At 37.6% G+C, this 24,104-nt stretch overlaps 1 protein-coding gene across 1 annotated transcript; it reads right to left on the bottom strand.

Annotated features, from left to right (window-relative positions):
- Positions 1-680: 680 nt before the first annotated feature.
- Positions 681-23,206, bottom strand: LOC113561027 (protein bowel-like). The gene is given in 4 exon segments (XM_026967205.1): positions 681-2,902; positions 17,537-17,853; positions 17,855-18,319; positions 22,770-23,206. Coding segments are annotated over 3 exon segments (2,019 nt in total). The 5' UTR covers positions 18,308-18,319; positions 22,770-23,206; the 3' UTR covers positions 681-1,653.
- Positions 23,207-24,104: the final 898 nt, after the last annotated feature.

Genomic DNA, 24,104 nt, shown 5'->3' on the forward strand with positions numbered 1-24,104 from the left:
CTCGAGATTCGATTATCATTATTATCATTATCGTTATTGTACCTATATATATTTTTATGGCTAGTACCTTTATAATACCGTATGTGGTATGTATATATATATATACATACATAAAGGAATCGCGGCACTCGCCCTCCGACGAACACGTCATGTTGTAAAGCGTGGAGAATGAAAAAAAATAAAACTCGCTCTTTTTTACGACTCCCACCCAACTAGAACGGATAAACTGGTTCGGTGTGTTACTCGCGCACCGCCACTCCCGTGCGAGAGAATATTAATTTTTTTCCACGGGCTTTAATCCGATACACACATCTCACACAGTATAATAATAATAATATTATTATTATTCGTGACCTTTGTGCGCAGAGGGATTTAAGACTGCATTATGTTATAGACGATTAATTATTCAAATCTCGACACATTCTCGCAGTGCTTTGCATAATTTAATGTCACTATAGCGGCCGAAAGATTTATCTGACGCACACGGCAAATGAATGTTAATTACCCGGCCGATTTCTACGTTTTACCTGTACGCACTATGCGGTTCCCCGGTCAGAATCGTGGCGACCGACAGTGCACATGCCTATCTAAAGTCGTGAGAAGGTAATCCGCAAATCATAATATATTTTTATCTTGGAAAATAAAGTTTATTATAATATATATTTCTTATAAACGTCAAATTAAGAATAAACAATAATTTCATATTAATCTAAATCGTCTAATATAATAATAAAAATAATTAAATAATGATTTAAAAATCTATTTATTGCCAAACAATTAAAACAGCGATTCCGACAAATTCGAACGCGGAACCATTTGGAACTCTTTATAATATAAATAATAAAAACGTTACATTCTTTCTATCAATAAAAAAACATAATAATATATTAAATATTTTAACCATAAAATGCAAAAATAATCTTAAACTTTAACAGTCTATATAATGAAAGTTGTTTACAAAAGTAGGGACGTACCTATGTTTAAAGATAATAGTAATACATAATAGAAATAATAATAAAATATACAAACGCGTAAAATATAATATTATATGATTAAGTTTTTAGGTATATTTGATTATAATATTAAAAACGATAGAACATTTGGACTTCGAACCTAAAACTAATTCAGAACAGGGTTGGTTGTCGAAATAATAAGGTGTATATTGAGATCACTAAAACAAAGTAATTATATATATGCTATCTACAATTTGTTAACAATTTTTAATTAAAATATTTTTGTTTCACGTACCTAACTAAAAATAAAAAGCTTATTTCGCACATAACGTTACACTATATCTGGTAAAAAAATACATATTATACACTATATGTACCTATATATAATTTATATTTTCATAACTAATATATTATATTATAATAATAAATAAAATCTGGACGGCAATATCGTTTTAAGATTTAAATATTGAATCACGTAAAATACTGTCGCGACCCTTCAAAATCCGGTCCCGATCAGCGGACGTTTGTTTTAAATGCTTTCACTGGTACTGCGAATGATTCAAGTGACGTGAACAATGCGCACACTCGACATCTATAACTTAAACGTAATCTATATTATGTACATTGAATACTGTCTTATCGGACCGTGCGCGACTGGCGAATTGAGCCGACGACCGCGACACCGAATGTTCGACGCGCGTTAACTCATCAGTTCGTCGATGCTGAACCCTTTGCGCTTGGGAGGGGCCGGTCTTTCGTTGCTCTGATGAGTCGGCGGCGGCTGTTGCGGCGTCGGTGGCGGCACGGCGACGACCGACGAACCAGACGCCGGCTGGAACTGAAGCGGCTGGTATGCCGGTGGCTGCGGCGAAGGAAGCGGCGCCTGCGGGGACGGCGGTACCGGCATCACCATTCTCGTCGACCGATCGTGCAAGTCTCTCCTCACGTTCAACATGGCGTGGTGGTGCTGCTGGACTTGCTGGTGGTGTAGGAGTGGCGGCTGTAGGAATAGATGGAGCGGTTGCGGTTGATGGTGGCTGTGCGATTGCTGCTGCTGTTGGTAACGGTTGTGGTGGTGATAGTAGCTGGACGACGGGCGCATGGTGTACGCGGACGACTCGTCGTGGCACTTTGTTTCGTGCACGACGGCTCTGGTGACGGTCGCCTTCCGGAACAGCGAAATCTGTCCGGGTTCTTCCTCCTCTTCTTCGTCGTCAGCGGCAGCCGCGGTAGCGGAATCCGCGTCCGCGACCGTCGAAGACGACGCCGACGGTTCCTGTTTTGCGACCGTGGCGGTTTCGGCGGCACTCGACGAGCAGGCCGAAGTGGTAGCGGCGGCGGCGGTGGTGGCGGCTGCAGCGGTAACTGGCGCGGACGGTTCCGACGGGGCGCCGACCGCGGCTGCGGCCACATCCTCTTCGTCCACGTCCACGTCTTCGTCATCGTCCCCGTCCTCGCCACCGCAGTTGTCGTCGTCTTCACCGCCACGACGACGGTTACGACCCCGATCGGACGGGGTCTGCAGCATCGAGCACAATTCGTCCTCGTCCTCGTCCTCGTCGTCGTCGAGGTAGTCTTCGTCGTCTGCTGCCGATCGAGGCACGACCGCGCCCGCGGACGACGCAGACGACGAGGTGGCAGCACCACTGCCGCCCAACGCACTGGTAGCGGGCGCGTCGCCGACCGCGTGCGTGAGCGTGTGCCGGCGCAGGTCGCAGTTTCGCCGAAATACTTTGTTGCACGAGTAACACTCGTATGGCTTGTGGTCGGTGTGCGTGAGTAGATGCGTCTTGAGATTGCTGCGCTGGTTGAAGCTGCGTTTGCACACCGGACACTTGTGCGGCGACTCTTCCAGGTGCAGTATCTTGTGCACTGCCAGCGTGCGCGACTGACAGAAGCCTTTGCCACATTCCGTGCACTTGAACGGTTTCTCCTTGGAATGGATGTACCTGGAACGACAACAAGACCACGGTCGTGATTAGTATATCTGTACGTAGATAGACGTATAGCAAGAATATATTATAAGGGGTGCGTCACTGCGCGCGTGTTACGCGTAAAATATTGTGCGCGGGCTTAATTATACATTTTTTTTCTTGTCGTCAGCCATCGACCGAGACGACGGCGGTAAATTCGAACAATAAAATATAAAGAATATTACAAGCCTATTCTTATAATAATAAACAAACGTCTTCCCCCAATTGTCCAGCTACGGTGTACACAATAAACCTAACGAACCGTAACGAAATCTTGTCGGGAGCTGCTGGTTCATTGCGCCATCGTATCGCGTTTCACCTCCGAGCCATGCAGCGTCTTATTATTTACATCATCACTCGTAAGATACTATAATAATGACTGTGATGATAATGATATAATGTTGCAGAAAAAAAGCGACTCCGCATTCCACACACACACACAAGTACATAATATATTATTAAAATGTGTAAGCGAATTGTCGGCTGTTGGTTAGCTGGGTGCGCACGGCGAGCGAAGTACGTGAAGAAATTAGTGTAGTCTCGTCTGGTCACGACTTGACGGTCGTGGACCGCGATATATTACACCAAAAAGGGTTGTGGAATGGGCGGGGGATTGAGGGCGACCATGACAATGGACAGTAACAATCACGGCGGAGGCGGGAGCGTCAGTAGCTACGAAGTCGGGGCGGAATAGTGGGTGTAGAAGTAGCGACGCGTAGTCGTATAAGCCACCTGTCCTCTCGCCGCCCCCGCATCCAAAACTTGCATACAGTAATACACATGATAGTAGGTAGTCATCGACGGACACACGCCAGAAGGAACATCAAACGAAGAAGGAGGGCTATATATAGAAAAACATTTATAATCGTAGTGCAGTATTTTATCTCTCGTCACCTCCGCACGTGCTAAATTTTCCACGTTTCCGGTAACTACGACCGCGGTAGATAATAACGATCTACCGGAAAATTTTCAGAGCTGTGTCGAGATAAACATTTGGACACAACGCTGGCAGACGACGAAGCTGCGTGAACTCGGCTACGTACGAGAAAATAACGTAGATAATAAAGTTGCAACGTTTTTTTATATTAATACTCTATGTTATTATAATAATATAGTATAGTATATATTGGGTGTCGTACACGAGCGCTACGGCATCAGATAATACTATAATGACGATGAACGTTTCATGGCCACGAGAAATCACTGTACATAATATACACTCAAGCCTTTTCATTCCGAAACATCGCGTCTCCTCTCGGCCACACCGCACTCGCTCTCGGACTGTTGGAAATTCAATTTATCTTGTACGCGCATAGTGTCGGCATACAATATCTATGTATATATATACGTGGTTCTCTCTGTATTCTACCGTCGTCGTACATATTAATGTATTATTATATATACGAGTATTGAGTATGTTCGCGGCGGCGATGTGTATAGCCACTAGCCGTGTAATATCGTACACAAGTATATATTATTATTATATACATACAACAACCTCATTCTGTCCAACGGAGGCCAGGCCCCAAATGCCATGTTGCCGCCTCACCATCGCCTCTGGACAGACCGGTTCTGATACGCGCGCGCCGGGCGGCAACATAGTCAAGTCTCTATCTCTATCTCTCTCTCTCTCTCTCTCTCTCTCTCTCTCTCTCTCTCTCTCTCACTCTCTCTCACTTAGGTACCTATGTAATACTATAATATATTATATTATTATCTGTTCGTCTCTCCCGCGCAAGAGAGGTCCTCCGTTCGGCGTTATTACATATTATTATTATTATATTGTGTATGTATGCATACATACATACATACATACAGAGTGATTCACCAAACAGGCTCACCAAATTTTTTTTATATGATAATGTAATTATTCAAATTTTTGACATTTTTTGTATTGCTTAAATAGCGGTACAAACAATGCTGTAGCTGTACAAACTTTTGTTTTAAAAATAAGTACTTCACTTTCTTGCTGCAAACTGTTTAGTGAATAACTTTTTTTTTCAAACTAGTAATTTTTCAGTTATTAAAAAATCAATATTAAGTATAGTAATCTTTGAAAGTGGATTTATAAAATTATAAAATATATGTTATGATTAGAATTAGTGTTCACAAAACAGACCATTTTTTATTTATAAAATATGTTATATTCATATTAATAAGTAAAATTTTAAAACATAATCTTTAAGTATACATTTCAAAAAACATGCAGATTTTGAGTAACTGCATTATATTGAAAAAGGGAGTGGGTATGCTTGGTGAATCACCCTGTATATTATAGGATATAACAATAATGTCTTTATGCGCGTAGAGAGCGAACGGTGTGCCGGTAAGAAAATATAATGTTAATGGGTAATTTGTTTTTTAACCTGTATACACACACACATACCCCCGGCTCGGGGATTATTTTTTTCGAAAACCCCACGCTGTGCGATTCCCGTCATATACGTATACGCTGATGTGTATAATATATGCGTGGCGTTTATATGTATACACTATACGCATAACGAATTACTACGATATTATAACACGTATTTTTTTCTATAATCCGATAAAAGTATAAGCACATATATATTAATGCAAGCTTCGGACTTAGGATTAACATAATCGGTCGGTATACATAAATTTGATGTTGTTTATTACTAGTTAAATTTTTTTTACTTGCACGTCGTATACGTATTCTGTTTGACATGTCATGTATATATATATATATGTGACTATACCTAGAAGGTTTAGGTATGGACGTATGGTTTTATTGTTACAGAGTTTGCACGCACGTGCAATGAAAAATTCCAGTTCAAAAACGTCGGAATCGATATCCTATCACAGTAGGCTAAAACCGCACTTATCGAATCTTTCAATTAATGTTAATCATAAAATATGTTATATGGTGAAAAAAAAAAATACATTGCGTATTTGCATACTACTCGCGATAGGATTAACGAAAATCCGCGAGCAAGTAACTCTATTATATTATAAAGTGCTTTACACCGGATGTGGATTTCATTAATAAAAAAAAAATCAACATAATATTATAAGTAAAAAACCCGTCATACTACGATATATCATGTTTGCGCGCGCACGCGTTTATAAAAATAATATAAAATATATGGAAACCAGTTTCAACTTTATGTATCCATTAGAATCCGCTGATTGTAATTTATGGAGGTTACGGTGTATATCATTTGAAATAAATTTACCAATGTGGTTATATAATACGCGGGTTATTTCTGGTCGAGAAAGACCGCCAGTAGGTGCACTTGTTTTCCATCAGTCATTTAGTCATTTAGTCCCCGGAAAAGTTTATCGTTTTTTCACACATTTTTCGTCCATCGACTTTTCGGAATGCCTTTTAATAACGAACGGGTGGTGGATGGAAACGGTTGTGCGGTACAGAAAACCGGTTCTCTCTCTGTCTATATATTATTATACTCTTGGCGAGACTTTACGTTATTCAAAGAAGGCCAGACGGAAAAAATAAATGTATATAAAAACCATTAGTGAATATAATATATACTTACACGTATACACACGCATATAGGTGGTACGTATACGTAATGTATGATGGAAACACATTAAAGCGCATTTATAAATAACGCCGAATGTATTTGTACAGCCTAAAAGCGTCGTAAAAAATAACAAAAATCCTTTACTGTCTTTCATGCTCGGGCAAACATTATTATAATATTATATTATTGTACACCAAACGCTATATCGTATACCTGTTATGCGCGCGTGCAGACGGTGGTCGTGATGCTCACTCTGTATAATATACAATACGCACGTTCTATCGGCGGGCTATGCGGGGGCCGGTGTGGTCGTCAGTCAGCACGGGATGATATGCGATATATTGTAATATTCGTGATAATTTTTTTATCGTTTGTATAGGATATAATATTTATATTAATAATAATATGATTCGTATGATTGCCGTCGTAGTCGTCTTTTAAAACCCACACGGCGACGACCTGAGTTGTACAGACACCTCGTCGTATTATGTACTCGTCGACAACAGTGACATGACTTCCACAAACATAAATATCTATAATAATAACTACTATGTGATTATTATTTAATAATTATATCACCACACAATGTTTATTATTAAACGCGGAGACGGCTCTTGTACCTTTATACTAAATAATAGCCGAGTAACCCGACTTCGCCAGAGAAAAAACAAACAAACATATTAAGATACATTGAAAATCGATGTATCTCAGTATGTATTTGCATGTATACAGTTATAGTAACAGATTTATCAATATTACTTTCGAAGTGCAATTTTGTTTCATTTTAATATTTAAGTAATTGAAAAAATGCCACCGTATTGAGTGAGTATACTATATTATACATATAGGTACTGTTGTGAGAACGGGAAATGCTTTTTTGTTTTAGTTCAAATTGAGAGGGAATTTATGACATTGGCGTTCGGACGCGCGTTCCTGCAGGGCACCGGAAACGGAAGGAAGCGTCGTGTGCGCACGTCTACTCCTACGCTAGCGGAAGACCACGGGAGTGGCGACTGGTAAAAAAAATTGTGCATACGCTCTTTCCCGCCAACATTTATTATAGACGTTTGTGTGAGAGAAGAAAGAATCGCATAAAACGAACAGTTCAAATCAGGTTTTGAAATTTTTCTGACGACCGTGACATCCTGTGAAGAGGAATAGCGACTATAATAATATTGCATGTATTACAGCAATAGCGTAATCGTCATGCACGGGGCCCGAAGTAGCTTTAATAATATCATATTATGTATATGTGTACAAAGACATGTACTAGCAATCGTTGAATGCGCGCGCGACGATAAGATTTCGGGACGACTATCGCGGGTAGTCATTAATCAAACCACGTGACGCGGAACACGGCGTACCGCTGCAGTGACCGCTAATATTGTACTCGTATTTATATGAAAAACGAGTGATATTACAGCAAGTACACAAAGTTACTGGGACTTCTGCTGCTACTTCTATTGTGGAAAATCAAGTGTATAGTACGGTATACACAATGTACAATTGTTTTCGGCAAAAACACGATGCTCGTTTGAACGTGTAGACAATTAGTGTTCGTTCGTAGTTGTTGCAATCTGGTTCTAAACGTAGGTACTATGTACATCATATTTTTATACCATATATGTTAGTATCATAAATCATAAAAGCGATTGAGAGTTATATAGTCGTTTTCAGGAACTCAACATACAACATAATATATCATTTATTTGCCTATTTGACACTCAATCAAAATAAGTACCTATACATATTACACATAAACTGTCCAAGTTTAAAAATCGTTACTATTTAATATTGTTATTTATTATTATAAATTATATAAACGTTATTATATAGATATTAAAAAAAACACGTTTCGGAACGATCGGGTTGGCCCGGTCGACGTTTTGTCCGCGACCGTACCAGTTTTCTATGGTCATTTTTCAATACGGATCACACGCTGCAGACACACACACACACACACGTACATATATATAAATATGTATATATACACACACACAAACAGGCCTTAGCCGCCGCCACATGCTGGCAGGAGCATTAAGTCTTTTCGATGAAGAAAAAGAGACGGGCACGCACGCTGAGAAGAGGTAACAACACTCCATGTATATACATAATATGCAACACATATACACACCATCTCATATAAATGTATAGTGTCGCTGTCACTCGGAGCACAGCGCATAGTGTATGAACCCATTGTGTGAGCGGACATTACGGGTCCGGTCAAATGCTTCTGTCAAACCTTTGTGTAGGTACGGGGGCGCGTTTCGGACCGGAGACGGTCATCGTGAAATACGCGACGACGGTGTGGGAAAAAAAATGTCATATCCTACATACATAATATGTATACCTACCTACGCCACGCATTATTATATTGTACACGTTATGTACGATATACGTATATATATATAAATATATTGTATAGGTATATAATATAACTTATATTATACTCTGCAGCGATACGCGTCACATGATGACCGACGCGATTCGTCACACGAATAATTTTCAACCCGACGACGATTGATTCGCCGCTGCACGTGTATAGCTCGACTGACACAATATTGCATTATTATATTGCGTATGCGTACATAATAATATGATGACGAGAAAACACGCGACTGCTATGTCCGTTCACGTCCGGTGAAACCGATGATTGATAGTTGATTTATAACTTATACCTACGCACGCTGCAGAATACATATATACGCGCATACTATAAAGTCCTGCATCAGTGTGAATGAATAATATAATATTTATAGTCGGTGTGCGCACTATACTACTATAGAGGGTTGTATTGAGGATAAAATATCCTTTGACTTTGTCTATTGATTCAATACGATATATCAATGATTTCTTATATAGCTTATTGTTAAAATAATAATTCATGTTTTCAATATTTTTTTGTATAATTTTAAAGTTTTCATATACATAGATACAAGTTGAATGACAATAACAATAAGGTAATGCAAAAACTAAGCACGCCACTATTACAATCACTAATCAGGGCTCGTGATTTTATGTATTTTTATTATATTATCTATAAATTGCAATCTTGCAAAGTTGTATGAGCACCGCTATAGGAGATACATAAATTTGTTTTGGAATACCGTGATGATTATAATTTACATTTTATTTTCACATAATTCGCATATTATAAGTATTTCTTAGGATTTATGTAGTGCATATTTGTTATTCAACAGTGCTGGACTTAGCGAAGGAGTAATGCATCGAAGCTTCAAAGGTGTCTAACCTCGTGAAGTGATAAAATATGAAGACTAGGAATTGAATTATTGTTAAAAAAAAATAATTTTGAAAAATTTTCGGTATCCGTTTATTTTTAACTGTTATGAACCATTATTACCCTATTTGTGACTGAATTTATAGAACACGTGAGCTATAAGGTATCTAGTTGAAATGTTTTCTTTTTTTAATCCACCTTCACTTTTATCAAATACCAAACAAAAATGCAATTAATGCATCATAAAATGACTTATAAATACCAATTATTTTTGAGGAGAATCTAATATTAATTGTTCTCCTTGGCCTTTTAAATCCAACACTAGGTTGCACACGCACACATATTCAGCTAATTTGTACTTTGAGCGCTGATTATAATGTATACACATGCCACAGGTGCAATAATAGGTATATGTGTGTACGCGTGACACTTTGACATGCGCGCAAGTCCACTTCAGGTATACAATATAAGTATATATATACACCTGACGGTGCAGTATCATCGCACGACCACAAACCCGGTATCGTGTTCGGTTAAGTATAAATATTCACTTATACATACACACATACTCACGATATATGTGTTTTTATCATTACATTTTTTTCTTTTATGTATCGAGCTTCGCGCGCATATACGTTCTGCAGTGTCACAGCATCACGAACGGGTCTAGACCACTGCTGAGATTGGGACGGGATACGGCGAGGGGAAACGTGAGCTGCAGCCACAACAGTTTGAAATTATCTTCCGCCACCGCAAGCCGAGTATACGTCTTATATTGTATGCGTCGTGTGCGTGTTTCAAGCGCAAGGTCTCTGCGGCCAGAGATACCAGATGTACTGAGTGGAAGGAGCGTGCACGTCACGCGAACCGCGCGGAGTGCACGAAATCGCTGCCGTGCGCACGGGAGTTTTACCACGGAGTTTTATCACGTTTTCTGATTTCAGACAGATAATACTTACGAATAATATTATAACGCTGCGTGTAGCGTGAATAATGGGGGCTCCCTGCGGCCCGCGAAATAATAATAATAATGATGACAGATTGAAAAAAACGTCGTAAATATAAGATAGGATATATCATAGTGTAATATACTCATTATATACATACCCAGACGAGGGGAGTTTAACAGATAGCACGCGTCATATCAATTTAAACATAATACCTCTACGTAGGGTAGGTACCTAATAATACTTGCATATGCTGACGATATTGTAACTATAGGAAAATACAAGAAGAAGTGAAAAAGAGCATGATGGAAATTTAACGGGCATAACTATATAGGTAACAACAGAATAGAAAAGATAAGAGATTTTAAATACTTATATAGGCATGCGAAATAACATAATACATATTTAGGCCAAATATAATGTCAAAAAAATAAAAGCGCAACTATATATATATATAAGTTATATGAGAATGTGCGAAGACCAGCTCTTTTATATGCCCCTGTCACTTGGGCCACTACAAAAAGTGATGAAAGTAAAGCTCCTATAAGATTCAAGAGGAAGATACTAAGGAAAATTTTATAAAAGGTAAAATGTGGTTCAGTCCGTTAGAAGCACAAAGGATGGGTATATTTGGCAAGCAGTTGATAGACTAATGAAAAACACTTATAGTTAAAAGTCTTTAAAAATTATTTTACTAAAATATAAAACAGACGTAATATATAATATCGGATCTCGTATTTAATATATTTTCGTTTTTATCGAGATTTTCATTATATCGACGCGTGCAACTGAAAATAGGATTTATGTCACATTTCGAATAATTAAGTACACTAACACTTTAGATACTTTAATGAATTAATGCTGTAGTAATCAACAACTGCAGCGATTGTTGGTCGCGGGTACACGCGAGTACGTAGTATTATATGTTACACAATAAAATATATCGACGAGCGAAATCGGTACAGTGCAATAACGCTTTTAATAATATAATTTCGATTATACATAGTCCGAGCTGCCCGAGGTGTGTGCAACAAGAATATTATAACGAGGTGCGTTACTGTGTACACGCAAAAAACAACCGGACAACAAACGCAGTAACGACTAACAAAATACAATAGAAGTAGGTGTACCTATACAAAAAAAAGTATTAAAGTATAGACGTGAATCAAAGACTTTAACGCTGCACGCTGCACTGTTTCGTGTCCGTTAAAAGCAATATACAATAATAATAAAATATAAAATCGGATTTTTATAGATATTTTGTTCGAGGTTATAACGACGGTAAATTCAATATTTATGTGTACAACAAATGCTCGTTCGGTTTAAAATACGCGTGGTGGGGGACAGTGAGCTAGTGTTGTTTTAGAATTTAATGCGCGTGCAGTTAGTATAGTATTAGTATATACCTAGGCATATTATTTTATTCTTTCGGATAAACTTTGTAACAATCGTAATGAATATACACCACATGTAATGTGAAAATCTTATCGCTATAAACGACTAGAAAAAAATCATTAAAAACACAACACTGCATATAATATTATAACTACCTATCGATATTATACGTGAAATTCTTTTATTTATCGTTTATACATGTATATTGTCGTTGTGTCGTGCACAAAGCCGGATGGTTATACTTATAATATATTACTATATACCACATAATATAGAAGAAATAATATTAACAAAGCACGTGGACTAATGCACGTCAAAATCGCAGCGGCGGTAATGTGACTTTTGTACAGGTTTATTGATAAACGATCGTAGTCACAACCGGGAGTACATTATTATATACATATAGTGATGTATTGAATATCCCGATCGACTTGTGTCCCCCGTGAAGTCGGCGACAATTAATAATAACATAATATACTACCATCTATAACAAGTAGGTATATATATATATATATGTGTGTGTGTGTATACGGCCGTTGACCGGGTGGCGCGTCGAGGGGTATAGGGAGGAATTAAAAACGGCCGTAGGGAGGTAATAATATTATTTATACGATTTATACTTTACAATATAGGTAAACTCCATTAGCGGACTACGGGTCCCGTAAAATATTATAATTTATACCGTCGCGCGTCGTCATGTGCGGTGTAATAAAATTTAATATGTATATGTATCCAGCGCACGCGGTCGCGTACAAAGCCGCATAATAATATATTATAACGTAACGTAATTTTATGCGGAAAAAAACTTCGCAATTAAATCGACGGGCATTACAAGTAGACCCGGATCTGTCGTGAGCGAACCAGACGCGTAGTACGGGCAGCGGCGCGCGTATCGAACCTGCCTAAATGGTCTGTGACACACCACGGTGTACAGAAAGAATACATTTTTATACGTAATATATAAAATTATATCGTATAAAATATTAATGATGTTATGATGATAAATTCAAAACTTGAAAATCATCGGAGGGACAATAAAAAAAAAAAAATGATAAAAAAGAAAACCGCAAGACTATATAAGAGTTATGTAGTGGGAGTAGCTATAGGTGTATACAATAATATATAAGTTCGTATTATTTATACACGATGATAATTTTATAACCGAGACGTATACCCGGAGAGTATTCCGGCGGGGAGTGTCGGGCCAGCATGGGGCCCTCGGTCGCGTTGGTACTATACGACGGGCGTAGTAAATATTATATACCTCCTAGGCCCCTGGTTGTCGTCATAAATTAATATTACAATAATTATTATTACTACTATCATCGTGTGACGTATATACATATTACATTATACACGCGACGACGCTGTATTCGTTCACCAAACATACACCCGACATGCAGCAGCCGACACGCCGAATAAAAATCATAATATAACAGAGACGAATAATAAAAAATACAATGTATGGTAATATACTGTTCAGCTGCAGTCAACAATCATTAAGTAATCACAGTAAATATAACACGGTACATATTTTATTCTTGTATAATTCGGCTTACAAAACAGAAAAATACTAAACCCGTGTCATCTTTATACTTAAATTATCAAACTCGTAACGGGCGATGCAATAATTTTCAAACTTTTTGGGAAACTTTAACTAACTTTTTAAATACAAACAATATTTGCATTTTTGTACTACAAAAACGATAGATATGTCGCGTGTAATACAGACAGACTAAGGTTTCTTATTCGCATACACCCTACCGCGTGTTCATTCTTCCGGCCCGGAACCGGAACGTGACAAAAAACATAACACCGAATTCAAAGACGACATGATGTTATTTAATTGTGACCCATCACCGGTTTTACTCGATACGTAGAACTACTCGTCGCGATATAGTACACCCACATTTACTATTATTATATTATTTATTCGAAATACTTCGAATGCCTATTGTATAATACACATATGCACCACCTTTATTGTTAATTGTCCGCATACATAAACAATAGCTTATAGCTGTAAGATGTTACAAATCTGGGGAGGTTGTCGAATCTAAACTAAACCAAAACGTTCGAATTGCGCTCGGATTCAAAACAGGTAATGTTTCGATTGCATTCGATTCGACCATTTCATAGAAATAATAGACATTAATTTTAGTTCACAATTACATGTGTATGTGTCAGCCGATTTACAAATATTACAATAGCGATATCACACGACGTATTTTAACTTAATTAGAAATAAACAACATTTTATATTATTTTGAAATTTTAACTATTTAGTAGTTAAATTGGAGCTATTTATTAATTTTGGATAATAAATCATTTTTTTTTGCCGATAAAAATCGACCTCGCAGTTGGAAGTAATGATTATAAAAGACCATAGAGCTATAGAGCTTCGCAGCTCGAAAACCATACTCACAATTTAAAAATCTACCATCACGTTGCAGACTCTCGGTTAGGAACAGGCCATGTACTTTAGGAATAGGTCCACTCGAAAAGGTTATTTTATAACTATAAAGTATAATGTCGTTGGTATAAATTGGTTAAAATGATTTATAAATTATAATCACCGCGAATATTTTCGTTTTTGGCTTTGCTACACACAAAAAAAAATAATAAATTATGCCTAGTGACGAGCAAATGTCTTCTCTGATAAAATTGTATATGCGTTTAAAAGACATGATGTTTTTTTCCTCTCGGCGAGACGTTTATTGCCGCGTTCCAATTATTTACATCGGCAAATAATAACTGGTGTAGTTGTATATTAAAGCGGAGCGATTACGCTCGTGTGCGCATAAATGTTGTTAATAGTAATAATAATGTATAATAATATTAGGTATATATATGCGCCGAAAGTACAGCGCGCCGCATTCCGTCGCGTATAAAACCAGATCATCCTCCCGCCGCTCCTCCTACACTAGCGACTATAGCATATTATATATATATATATATATACATACGTTTCTTCTAAGATATATATACATATTATTATAATACACCCACCACCACCTCCACTGCCGCGTATTATAATCACATCGCATGTGGTTCTGCGCTGCACGCACCTGGTTCGGACAGACCGCGGTGTATTAAATATACATGCGTACGTATATATGTATACCACGATCGAGACTTGTTATGCACTGCAGCCACCGCAGCTTATAGACGCGGTTGCGGTGAACGTCTACAGGTTCTCTCCGATAATAATTAATACTCGTTCCGTGTCTTTTATGTATATAATATTGTATTATATTCGTTGTTGTTTTGTGTTACCGTGCAGAATGTACATTATAATATTATAAGAGTATGGAGAATAATATATAATCTACTTGGATGGTCGATGAGCGGCGTATGCTAAATACTCGGCACATGACTTGTATGGCTTTTAAAATTTTTTATACGTATAATATAATATATTATATGATACACGAGTATATATATATATATATATATGTATATACAATAACCGATGTGGTCATTATTGTGCGAAAATAGTCGAAAATCTCTAAGAACGATTTCGGAATATGTTTACCTTAGAATACTATTAATTAATGATTTTATACATTGTATGAGGGTTTCCGATAGGTATAGTACAATTTGTTTGTTGATCGTTGACATCCATATAGTTAAGACACTGTCACTCACATACATAGATACACAAAACGCGTTCACGTCAAATATGTTCTAAGTTAAATAAATATATGATGTAATCTGTAAGTTAAATCTGTTTAAGACGGATAATCGAAAATCATTACTTTCGACGCATCGGCGCATTAACTTTGGTCATCGATAATAAATATTATACACCTAATAACATTTAAAAAATATGTGAGAGCTCATCCGAACATTGACAACAATGGGCTTGAACAAAAAGTTGCCATTTTTTTCCAACTATATTACATCGAACCTCCTATTTCGGTCGACGCCACCGGCCATATACGCATGCACTGCACGCAACACATACGCCGGGCCCGTTACTACATTTCTTAATTAACACACGGACCGGTTTTCGTGTTTTTTTTACGTGCGGAGAATCACCGAGTGATATTATTTGTCGCCGCATCGCGGTGGTCGGTTTTATTATCATTGCTATATACCAGCTAGGCCGCGTGATGCTGCCACCGCCGCCGAGACGCGTTCGTTCTCGGCGAAATCGCACACAATCATAACGTATAAAAAAAATCACGACAACTCGAAATTCAATACATTATACGATATACCTACAGGTACGATTGGAATTTCTGTAATAAAAAATACCGATCGGATACATATCTCTGCGTACATTTTATCCGTGCTCGTGTTTTTTATTTAAACGACGCTAAACTGTATTATGTATAAGTACCTACGTACATTTATTCCGATAGTGTGTTCTTTGTTGTTGGTGGGAAGGGGGCTAAGATGCATATTTAAATATTTACAAACACGCGAGTACAAAAAAGTAATGTTTGGTTAAGTGCAACTTTTGACAATTCGGAAACGGTACCCGTAGATACATTTTAAAGCTGAGCCCCAGCATTAAAGCTAAGTTTCATATTTTGTCTAATACTCTATAATGTATTCCCAGATGTTTTTTAAAATAACGTTATTTAAAAAAAAAAAAAAATAATACGCGAAATATATTAACAAGGATATTGTTCCACGACATTTTATAATCATATACCACTACAATTTTAAAACTGTGAAATAAATGCATTCTTCTGATGTTTTTTTTTTCTATTTCTAATTTTGTAATATAAGAATGTAATTTAGAAAAAATGTTTAACAATATGGCGTTGTACAGTTAACATACGGAAATCTTAATACATATTAAAAACGTATTTTGAATATTTTTACTAATTAATGTTTGGCATGAGTTTTCAAATATTCTAATTAATAATGTATAAACTTTGAACTATCTGCAGACGATCAAAATTACTAATTCGATTCTGGTTTATATTTACACTATAATTATTAAGAACGAGTTTTCAATTAATAAAAATATTGACTAAATAATAAACATATTATATACTACATATTATTGCATTGCAATTTTTTTTAAACACAGCCACGAGCAGTACATTTAATAACATAATTATATACAAAAAAAAAAAAAAAAATGTTTTTCTTGACGAAGCATTTTAAATATTTCTTTTTGTATACAATTTGTAATTCTTAAATTTTCCAATTTTAAAGGGCACGCACGCGTTTTGAAATTCTTTAGCTAATCCATTGAGTACGCTATTATACGCAATTTTTCAAATCATAATTAAAAAACTAAACCTAACAATATAAATACTTTATTGTGACTTGATAGTGTGTTAATACTTAATTTAACATTGAGCGCAATGACAGGTTACATTATAATGCATGAATGCATGATTGAGAGAAGAAATGTTTATTTGTAATATTATAGGTATTATCTCAATCATAAATTCGTCTACAGCGACACACTCAATTTACTGAAATAAGGTCCAACAAAATATATTATAATATAAGGCACTAAATGTATACTAAAGTTATATGATTTAAATTAAATATTTACTTGTGATCGCGCAAATGGTCCTGTCTCCGGAACGCTTTTTTGCAAATGTCACACGAGTACGGCCTTTCGTCCGTGTGCGTCCGCTCGTGTATCAACAGGTTGTAACTTTTGGTGAACTGCCGATTGCAGAACCGGCATATGAACTGTTTTTTGGGACGGGATGCTCGGCCGATGCCGCTCGCACCAGTACCCACAGCTGAGGTCCGTGGTCGGGAGGCCACTGAGCCGAACGCTCCAGGTCCGGCACCCGTGGCCGGACCTCCGAACAGCGACGAATGCGGCTGACCGCCGTACTGGCCGCCGGGGTTAAGCAGGAAACGGGTGAGCATAGCCCCGCTGGTGCATGACCGCCTGCAACACCTTGTTTTTGTCCAATGCCATGGCCATCAGTTCGTTCTGCTGTTGCTGGTGGAGCAGCGAAACGGCCGCCGCGGCCGCGGCAGCTGCGTTGGCCGACGGCGGCTGTTGCTGCTGCTGTTGCTGTTGTTGTGATTTGTGTTTTGGCACGTACATGCCTGGCGACGGCTGTTGCTGTTGCTGAAGCGACGACAAGTGGTGGTGCTGGTGGAGGGCCTTGTGCTTGTTGGCCATCATGGACGCGGCGAAAAAGTCGGCCGACGACGGCGACGGCTGTTGTAGCGACGCGATCGACGGGTGCCCGTAGAACGATCCGCTGGACGGCATGACCGGCACGAACGCCGATCCCACGCCCGGCTTTACGCCCTCGCCGCCGACAGAAGCCGACTTTCCGCCACTGCTTCCGCTCGACATTATGCTAATCGTCTGAAACACACGCCGCACGTAAGTCGCATTGTTCTCTGTAAGCACATACATCATATAATATTATTATTATTGTTGTTGTTGTTATAATATTATATAGGTAGGTAGGTTATTATAATATATTAAATATTTTATTGTCGACTAAACGCGCGCGACAAATGCTTCTATTTAGGATATATTTTTTCGTTGTACGTCACCATTATTATTATTATTGTTATATATTATGTGTCCGTTACGTGAACAAGTCAGACGACGTCGAAACCAGACCGACTGCTATACACAATATATTATAATAAACAATGGACGGGTAATTCGTAGGACGTTTTCGTTTTGAGCGGCGAGGACGATGAAAGAGAGATCGACAAACGTTTTTTAACACCGGCAGATAGACCTATAGGTGGAAAATTTTTCATTTAATAGAGTGCAGTTATTTGAAACCTTATTTTCAGAATTTATAAATGTACTATGTTAACCAATAGATAAATAAACGAATACCTTTTCAGTCATTAAAATGCTTTAACTGAATAATAATATTTAATTATTGATAATAATAATTCTTAAAGATCATAATATTGGTTCTACTATTTATTATTGTTAGCAGGCTTTTTTTTAGTTTGCGGTGAGACACATTTTGTGCAGTGAGACAGATTTGTTGCAGTGAGAAAAGTAATTGTGTAGTGAAAATTGTTACTTTGTTGTAGCATGGGCGATATTTGTATTCAGTTGAATTCCTTACTAAAATCCAGAAGAGTGGGGAAAATATTGTTTGTGCAGTCAGAAAAAATCAAAAAATCCTGATTGTTAGACAATTTCCACAAGTTATACATTTTGATATACTAACATGAATTACTAAAATTTTCAATTCGCCATAAATCCAGAACTTCCAAACAAATTATCATGTACTTATTATCCTTGATACACAAAATCGAATACTTAACTCAAACTCTACTTTTAAAATTTTTATTTTGATGCGTCAACACTAAAAAAAATACATTAAATATTTTACATTAGAAAAAGGGGGTTCATTTGAAAAATAAGTCTTTACCCCCGTAGAACACTTCATAATTAATAAAAAAAAATCTTGAGATTAAGAATATATTGTTTTAAATATATTTAAAAATGTAAAAAATCAGATTTTTAATATAAGCATAATTGAAGAAAGATAGTTACCCCTTTTTCCTTTCATACTTGGTGTATATACAAAAATAATCGTTTACTTTGCAGTTTTTAAGTTAACGATTCTGCTTATACAACCGTAAATTATACATACGCAATATATATATTATATATTATTAATATATATATTGTAATTACAATATTAAAAAGAAAACTATCTATAAATTAAAATGGTATACACAACATAAGAGGCTAAGACTATAATTAATACGTTTGTTTATTATTATTATTTTTCGTTTATTACATGTACTATGTATACCATTTAAAAATTAGAATATTTTAATAACAAACACTTGTAACGGATTTGATACATATACGCCATATATACCTATATGATATTTATAAAAGTACAATATACATAAATATTTCTGTTGCACGTACTATGTACATTTAAATGAGTTAATGATAATTATATTCTTTGTAAATTGAATATTGTACTTTTATCATAGACCGTCTTTAATTAAAAAATATCTTAATCCCTCGAATTATGAACTAATTATAGTTGGTTCGTGGTTACGACATAAATATTGTGCAAAGAATATTATACCAAACTTCTACTCTATACAATATATTCATAAAATAATTTTGTTATATTATAATATATTATAAAGGCATCTTGGCCTATATATTGTACGTATCAAACGTGTCCATAATAGACTGCAAGAACGAAAACCTATAGCTAAGTTTTTTTACTTATTTTTTATCTGAAATCACAAATCTAAGAATGCGAGTTCCGAAGATCTGACTACGCGGCATTTAAATACAATAGGCATGTATAAATCACGCGAGATAATATAGAAATGCGAATGAAAAAAACAGTATTTTTTTTCAACTGTCTACCGAACTCAGTATGTAACAAAAAAATTTAAAAAAATGTTTGACGATCGCGTTTCATTCGGATAAACGCGTAGGCTTATACATTAAACCACGTCAGTTTATTATATAATCTGAGTCTGGTAAAGATTAGGTAAACGTATATCGTTATCACAGGGACCGCCACTTCAATTATTGTGCACGCGCTGGATTTTATGTCGATGATCATTGATTACGAATAATGTACGCATACATATTATTTTATTATTAAAAAACGTGTAACGACGAGCATACAGTAGTCGCGCGTTTACAGATCTATTGCGATGATAATTTATGCGCGATTAAAAATTATCGTGGTCAAAAACTCGTTTCCGGCAGAAGGCTAAAAATACTATAAGTAAAATATCATGAAAATAGTAATAATTTTTCGATTTATACATAGATCTAAACAATTGTATACAGGGACGATTCCTAAATATACGATATAAATAGCACCTGTATAATATGGATAATACAATGATTAATAATATACAAATATCGCATTTACCTGTCTTAAATAATTGTCGACATTTTAATTTCAAAGCGATTTATTGTAAAAATTGTTAAAATACATAAATTTTCAAAACAGAAAATGTTTTATATTTAATACTTTAAATACTTTTAATTACTTGATCTCAAAAGATAAAATTCCGAATAAAATCGACGAAGGAGTACGCGAATTACCTGTAAATTTGACAAGACTGGGTTTACCCATGAATTTAATCGAAATAATGAAAACTACAATACCATGACGTAGGTACTATAATTAACACATAAAAATTACGATTTGACTACGATCGAAAAGAGTTGAAATTTGGCATCGACTGGCATTATTATGATTCGTTATAGTTTTCGGTGTACCTCGACGATATTATTTCGTTCGATTGTCAATGGCATACCTTACGGGTACAATATTCGCGTCATTGCGAATTATCGATGTGAGCTCGGACAATGCGATTAGGATAATGCATCAAGACGGACGCGCGCAACAAACACACGCGATAGGCTGATATTTTATTATTGTTGTTAATGTTGTTGCAATATTGTGTCCGGAGGGACTGCCAGACCATCGAGGAGGACGGACGAAAGGGTCGAGACGAGTATTAAAATCGCGTCGTTGTTTGTACACAAACAACACATACCGGACGCGACCGCCTTCGTCATCATCTTCCTAACAACACACGATCCAAAATGCCGCCGTTGACGTAAATAGGATCCGAAAATTCGTAAGACGTGAATCCGACAGGTTTTTTTTTTTAAGAAAAAAATCATAAACCACTTGGACGCTTCACGGCCACACATCAATTTCAATCGCTTAGAAAACGTTTTACAGTATACGACAATCGCATTAAATATTGAAAAATGTATTTTATCGTATACTTGTGGTAATGAATTCGTTTCCCAATTCACGTACTAACAATCGTAGGAGCACAAGTTCACAACCCGAGAAGTGGTTTTTAATATTTGACTTAGGATCAAAGTTTCCCAACACGCAAATAGAACGGTGGCTACTACTACTACCAGTGCTCACGACACGTAATCACAGACCGACGACACCCGTATAATTGGTATAATAACAGTAGAATAGTAGATTATTATTGTGATATATTGCACACGTTAATATAATCTTATCGAACTCGTTAGTAGATATAGATATCATTAACATTTATCAACGTCCTGTTTACTATGAAAATATACATTGTAGGCCGCTACCTGTAGACCACAATATGTTGAGGTACGCCACCGTCGTCGAATAGGACGTGAAACGATATTTTTTAGATACTTCATTCGTCCGTGACCCTCAAGATAATATGATACATTTTTAGGATATTATAATTTATTGTCGTAGCACCCGTGATCAATCGACGGCGCGTAAAATCGCGCGGTTCCTTCAAGGACGGGACCTCTGCAGTATCTCCCCCGTGGGTTCAAGAGAGGTTCTAAGTTAAACTCGCGGTCGTCTAAAAACTCAATACCATCACTTCATTGAGGTGAAGTGGTGGATATGGCCGATTGGAACCTCCCCTCGAAATATTTAGTTTGTACTCATTTAGAATATTATAGTATGTTTAATAATTTGTCTAAGAACGCATGTAGGTCTGTTTCAAAAATATTGTCCACCTTTACCAGCCGGCAGATCGAATTCATCTGCACCGTTAGTATACAGACAACCAAGTGCTTTTTGGGCTTTTGCCACCGTTAAAGACGAAACGTGCCGATAACTGCAGCGATGAGACAACGATTATAAATGAACAATATTTTATCGTTTCGAACCGGTATAGGTAAGCGTATCACACACAGACAGACAATAAAGACGATAAGAACACGGATAAGTACACGTATTTACGACCACCTAATTATCGTAACGATTAAATATATTGTTATAATATAATTTCACCACGAGTCTTGTGGAATTTACACTTACGTGATTTGACGGACGTCGGAAATCCCGATGGGCCCGCACGCAGCGGAGCCGCTGTTATCGGGGAAGCGAAAACGGAACACTACTGGCACACGCATACGTCAAGTCGTGACGACTACTACTATCGTCCAAGTTGAAATGTAACGATAAATATCAATAAACGAAAATTTCCACTCGCGTCGTCTAATCAAAAAAAAATCATCGATCCGGCGAACGAACGAACGGGCGGACGGACGCGGACGCACTACTACTGCACTAGTCGCACTGAGTATCGACGCACTCGCGCGGGGCGCGTACACGGCGAGACAACTCGTTATTTTGGTCGTTACGGATAAAACGGTCGAGAGAATAGCGAAACAGGTACCCGATTGTTCAGCCTCTGCTGGTACTGGGTACTGGTTCTGTCGTATCGTCGTCGTCGACGGTGGCCGTCAGATGCGATGGAGAGCGGGTGACGACCCGTTCGGCGCGTCGAGCGAGTGGAAGAGCGAGGGGGGGGCGAACGGTTGCCGAGTGGGAGTCGGCGGCGTCGGTGTCGGTGCCCTTCGAACGACGACGCTGCCGTAGCGTCACCTGTTGTCGGTTTCTGGCACTAACAATGTGGACGTGCGCGCGCGCAATCACGGTGTTCACGTAACTACCTACGTCATGTACATAGTAGAATAATAATAATAATATAAAAACTACTGTAGGTATATACCTGCGACCGACCGGCGACCGGGCCGGCTACCTGTACGTCGCCGTGCCACCTGCGCCTGCCCACACGGTCGGCAGCTTCGTCGGCGGCGGCGGCGGCCAAGTGGTGGCGGCGGCGGGGAAGACGAAAAGCAGAAGAAGCAGCGGAGACGGAAAAGTTATAACGAAATAGAAATCACGAGTGGTGGTGGGTACGAGCGGCGAGCGTATGATCGCGGCGGCGACGGCGGTTACGACGTCCACCCGGCGGGCATTCTATGTGTACATACATTATAATATTATATTGTTATTACGGTACAGCGTACATGGGTAGTAAAATAATATATATATATATTATAATACTGGCGAGTTATCCATAGGTACCTAACTATATGGTGCTGTTGTTAATATTGTTATTGTATTGTTATTATTATTATTTTTTTTTTTTTAATAACGCTCGTGAGCCTCCTCCGCCGCAGTCGACTTATGCGTGCGAGTGAGGTGTGACGACAATATTATTATTATATATCCCGAGTAACACACTAATAACACGTATCTCGGCAGACCGCGGTGTCGTTTGAACGGCATGCCTGATTCGAACGTCGGCATTAGAACCCAAATCGGCCAGTAAAATATATCAAAAATACTGCTAATATAAAGACG

This window comes from Rhopalosiphum maidis, chromosome 4 (genome assembly GCF_003676215.2).
Source record: "Rhopalosiphum maidis isolate BTI-1 chromosome 4, ASM367621v3, whole genome shotgun sequence".
NCBI lineage: Eukaryota > Metazoa > Arthropoda > Insecta > Hemiptera > Aphididae > Rhopalosiphum > Rhopalosiphum maidis.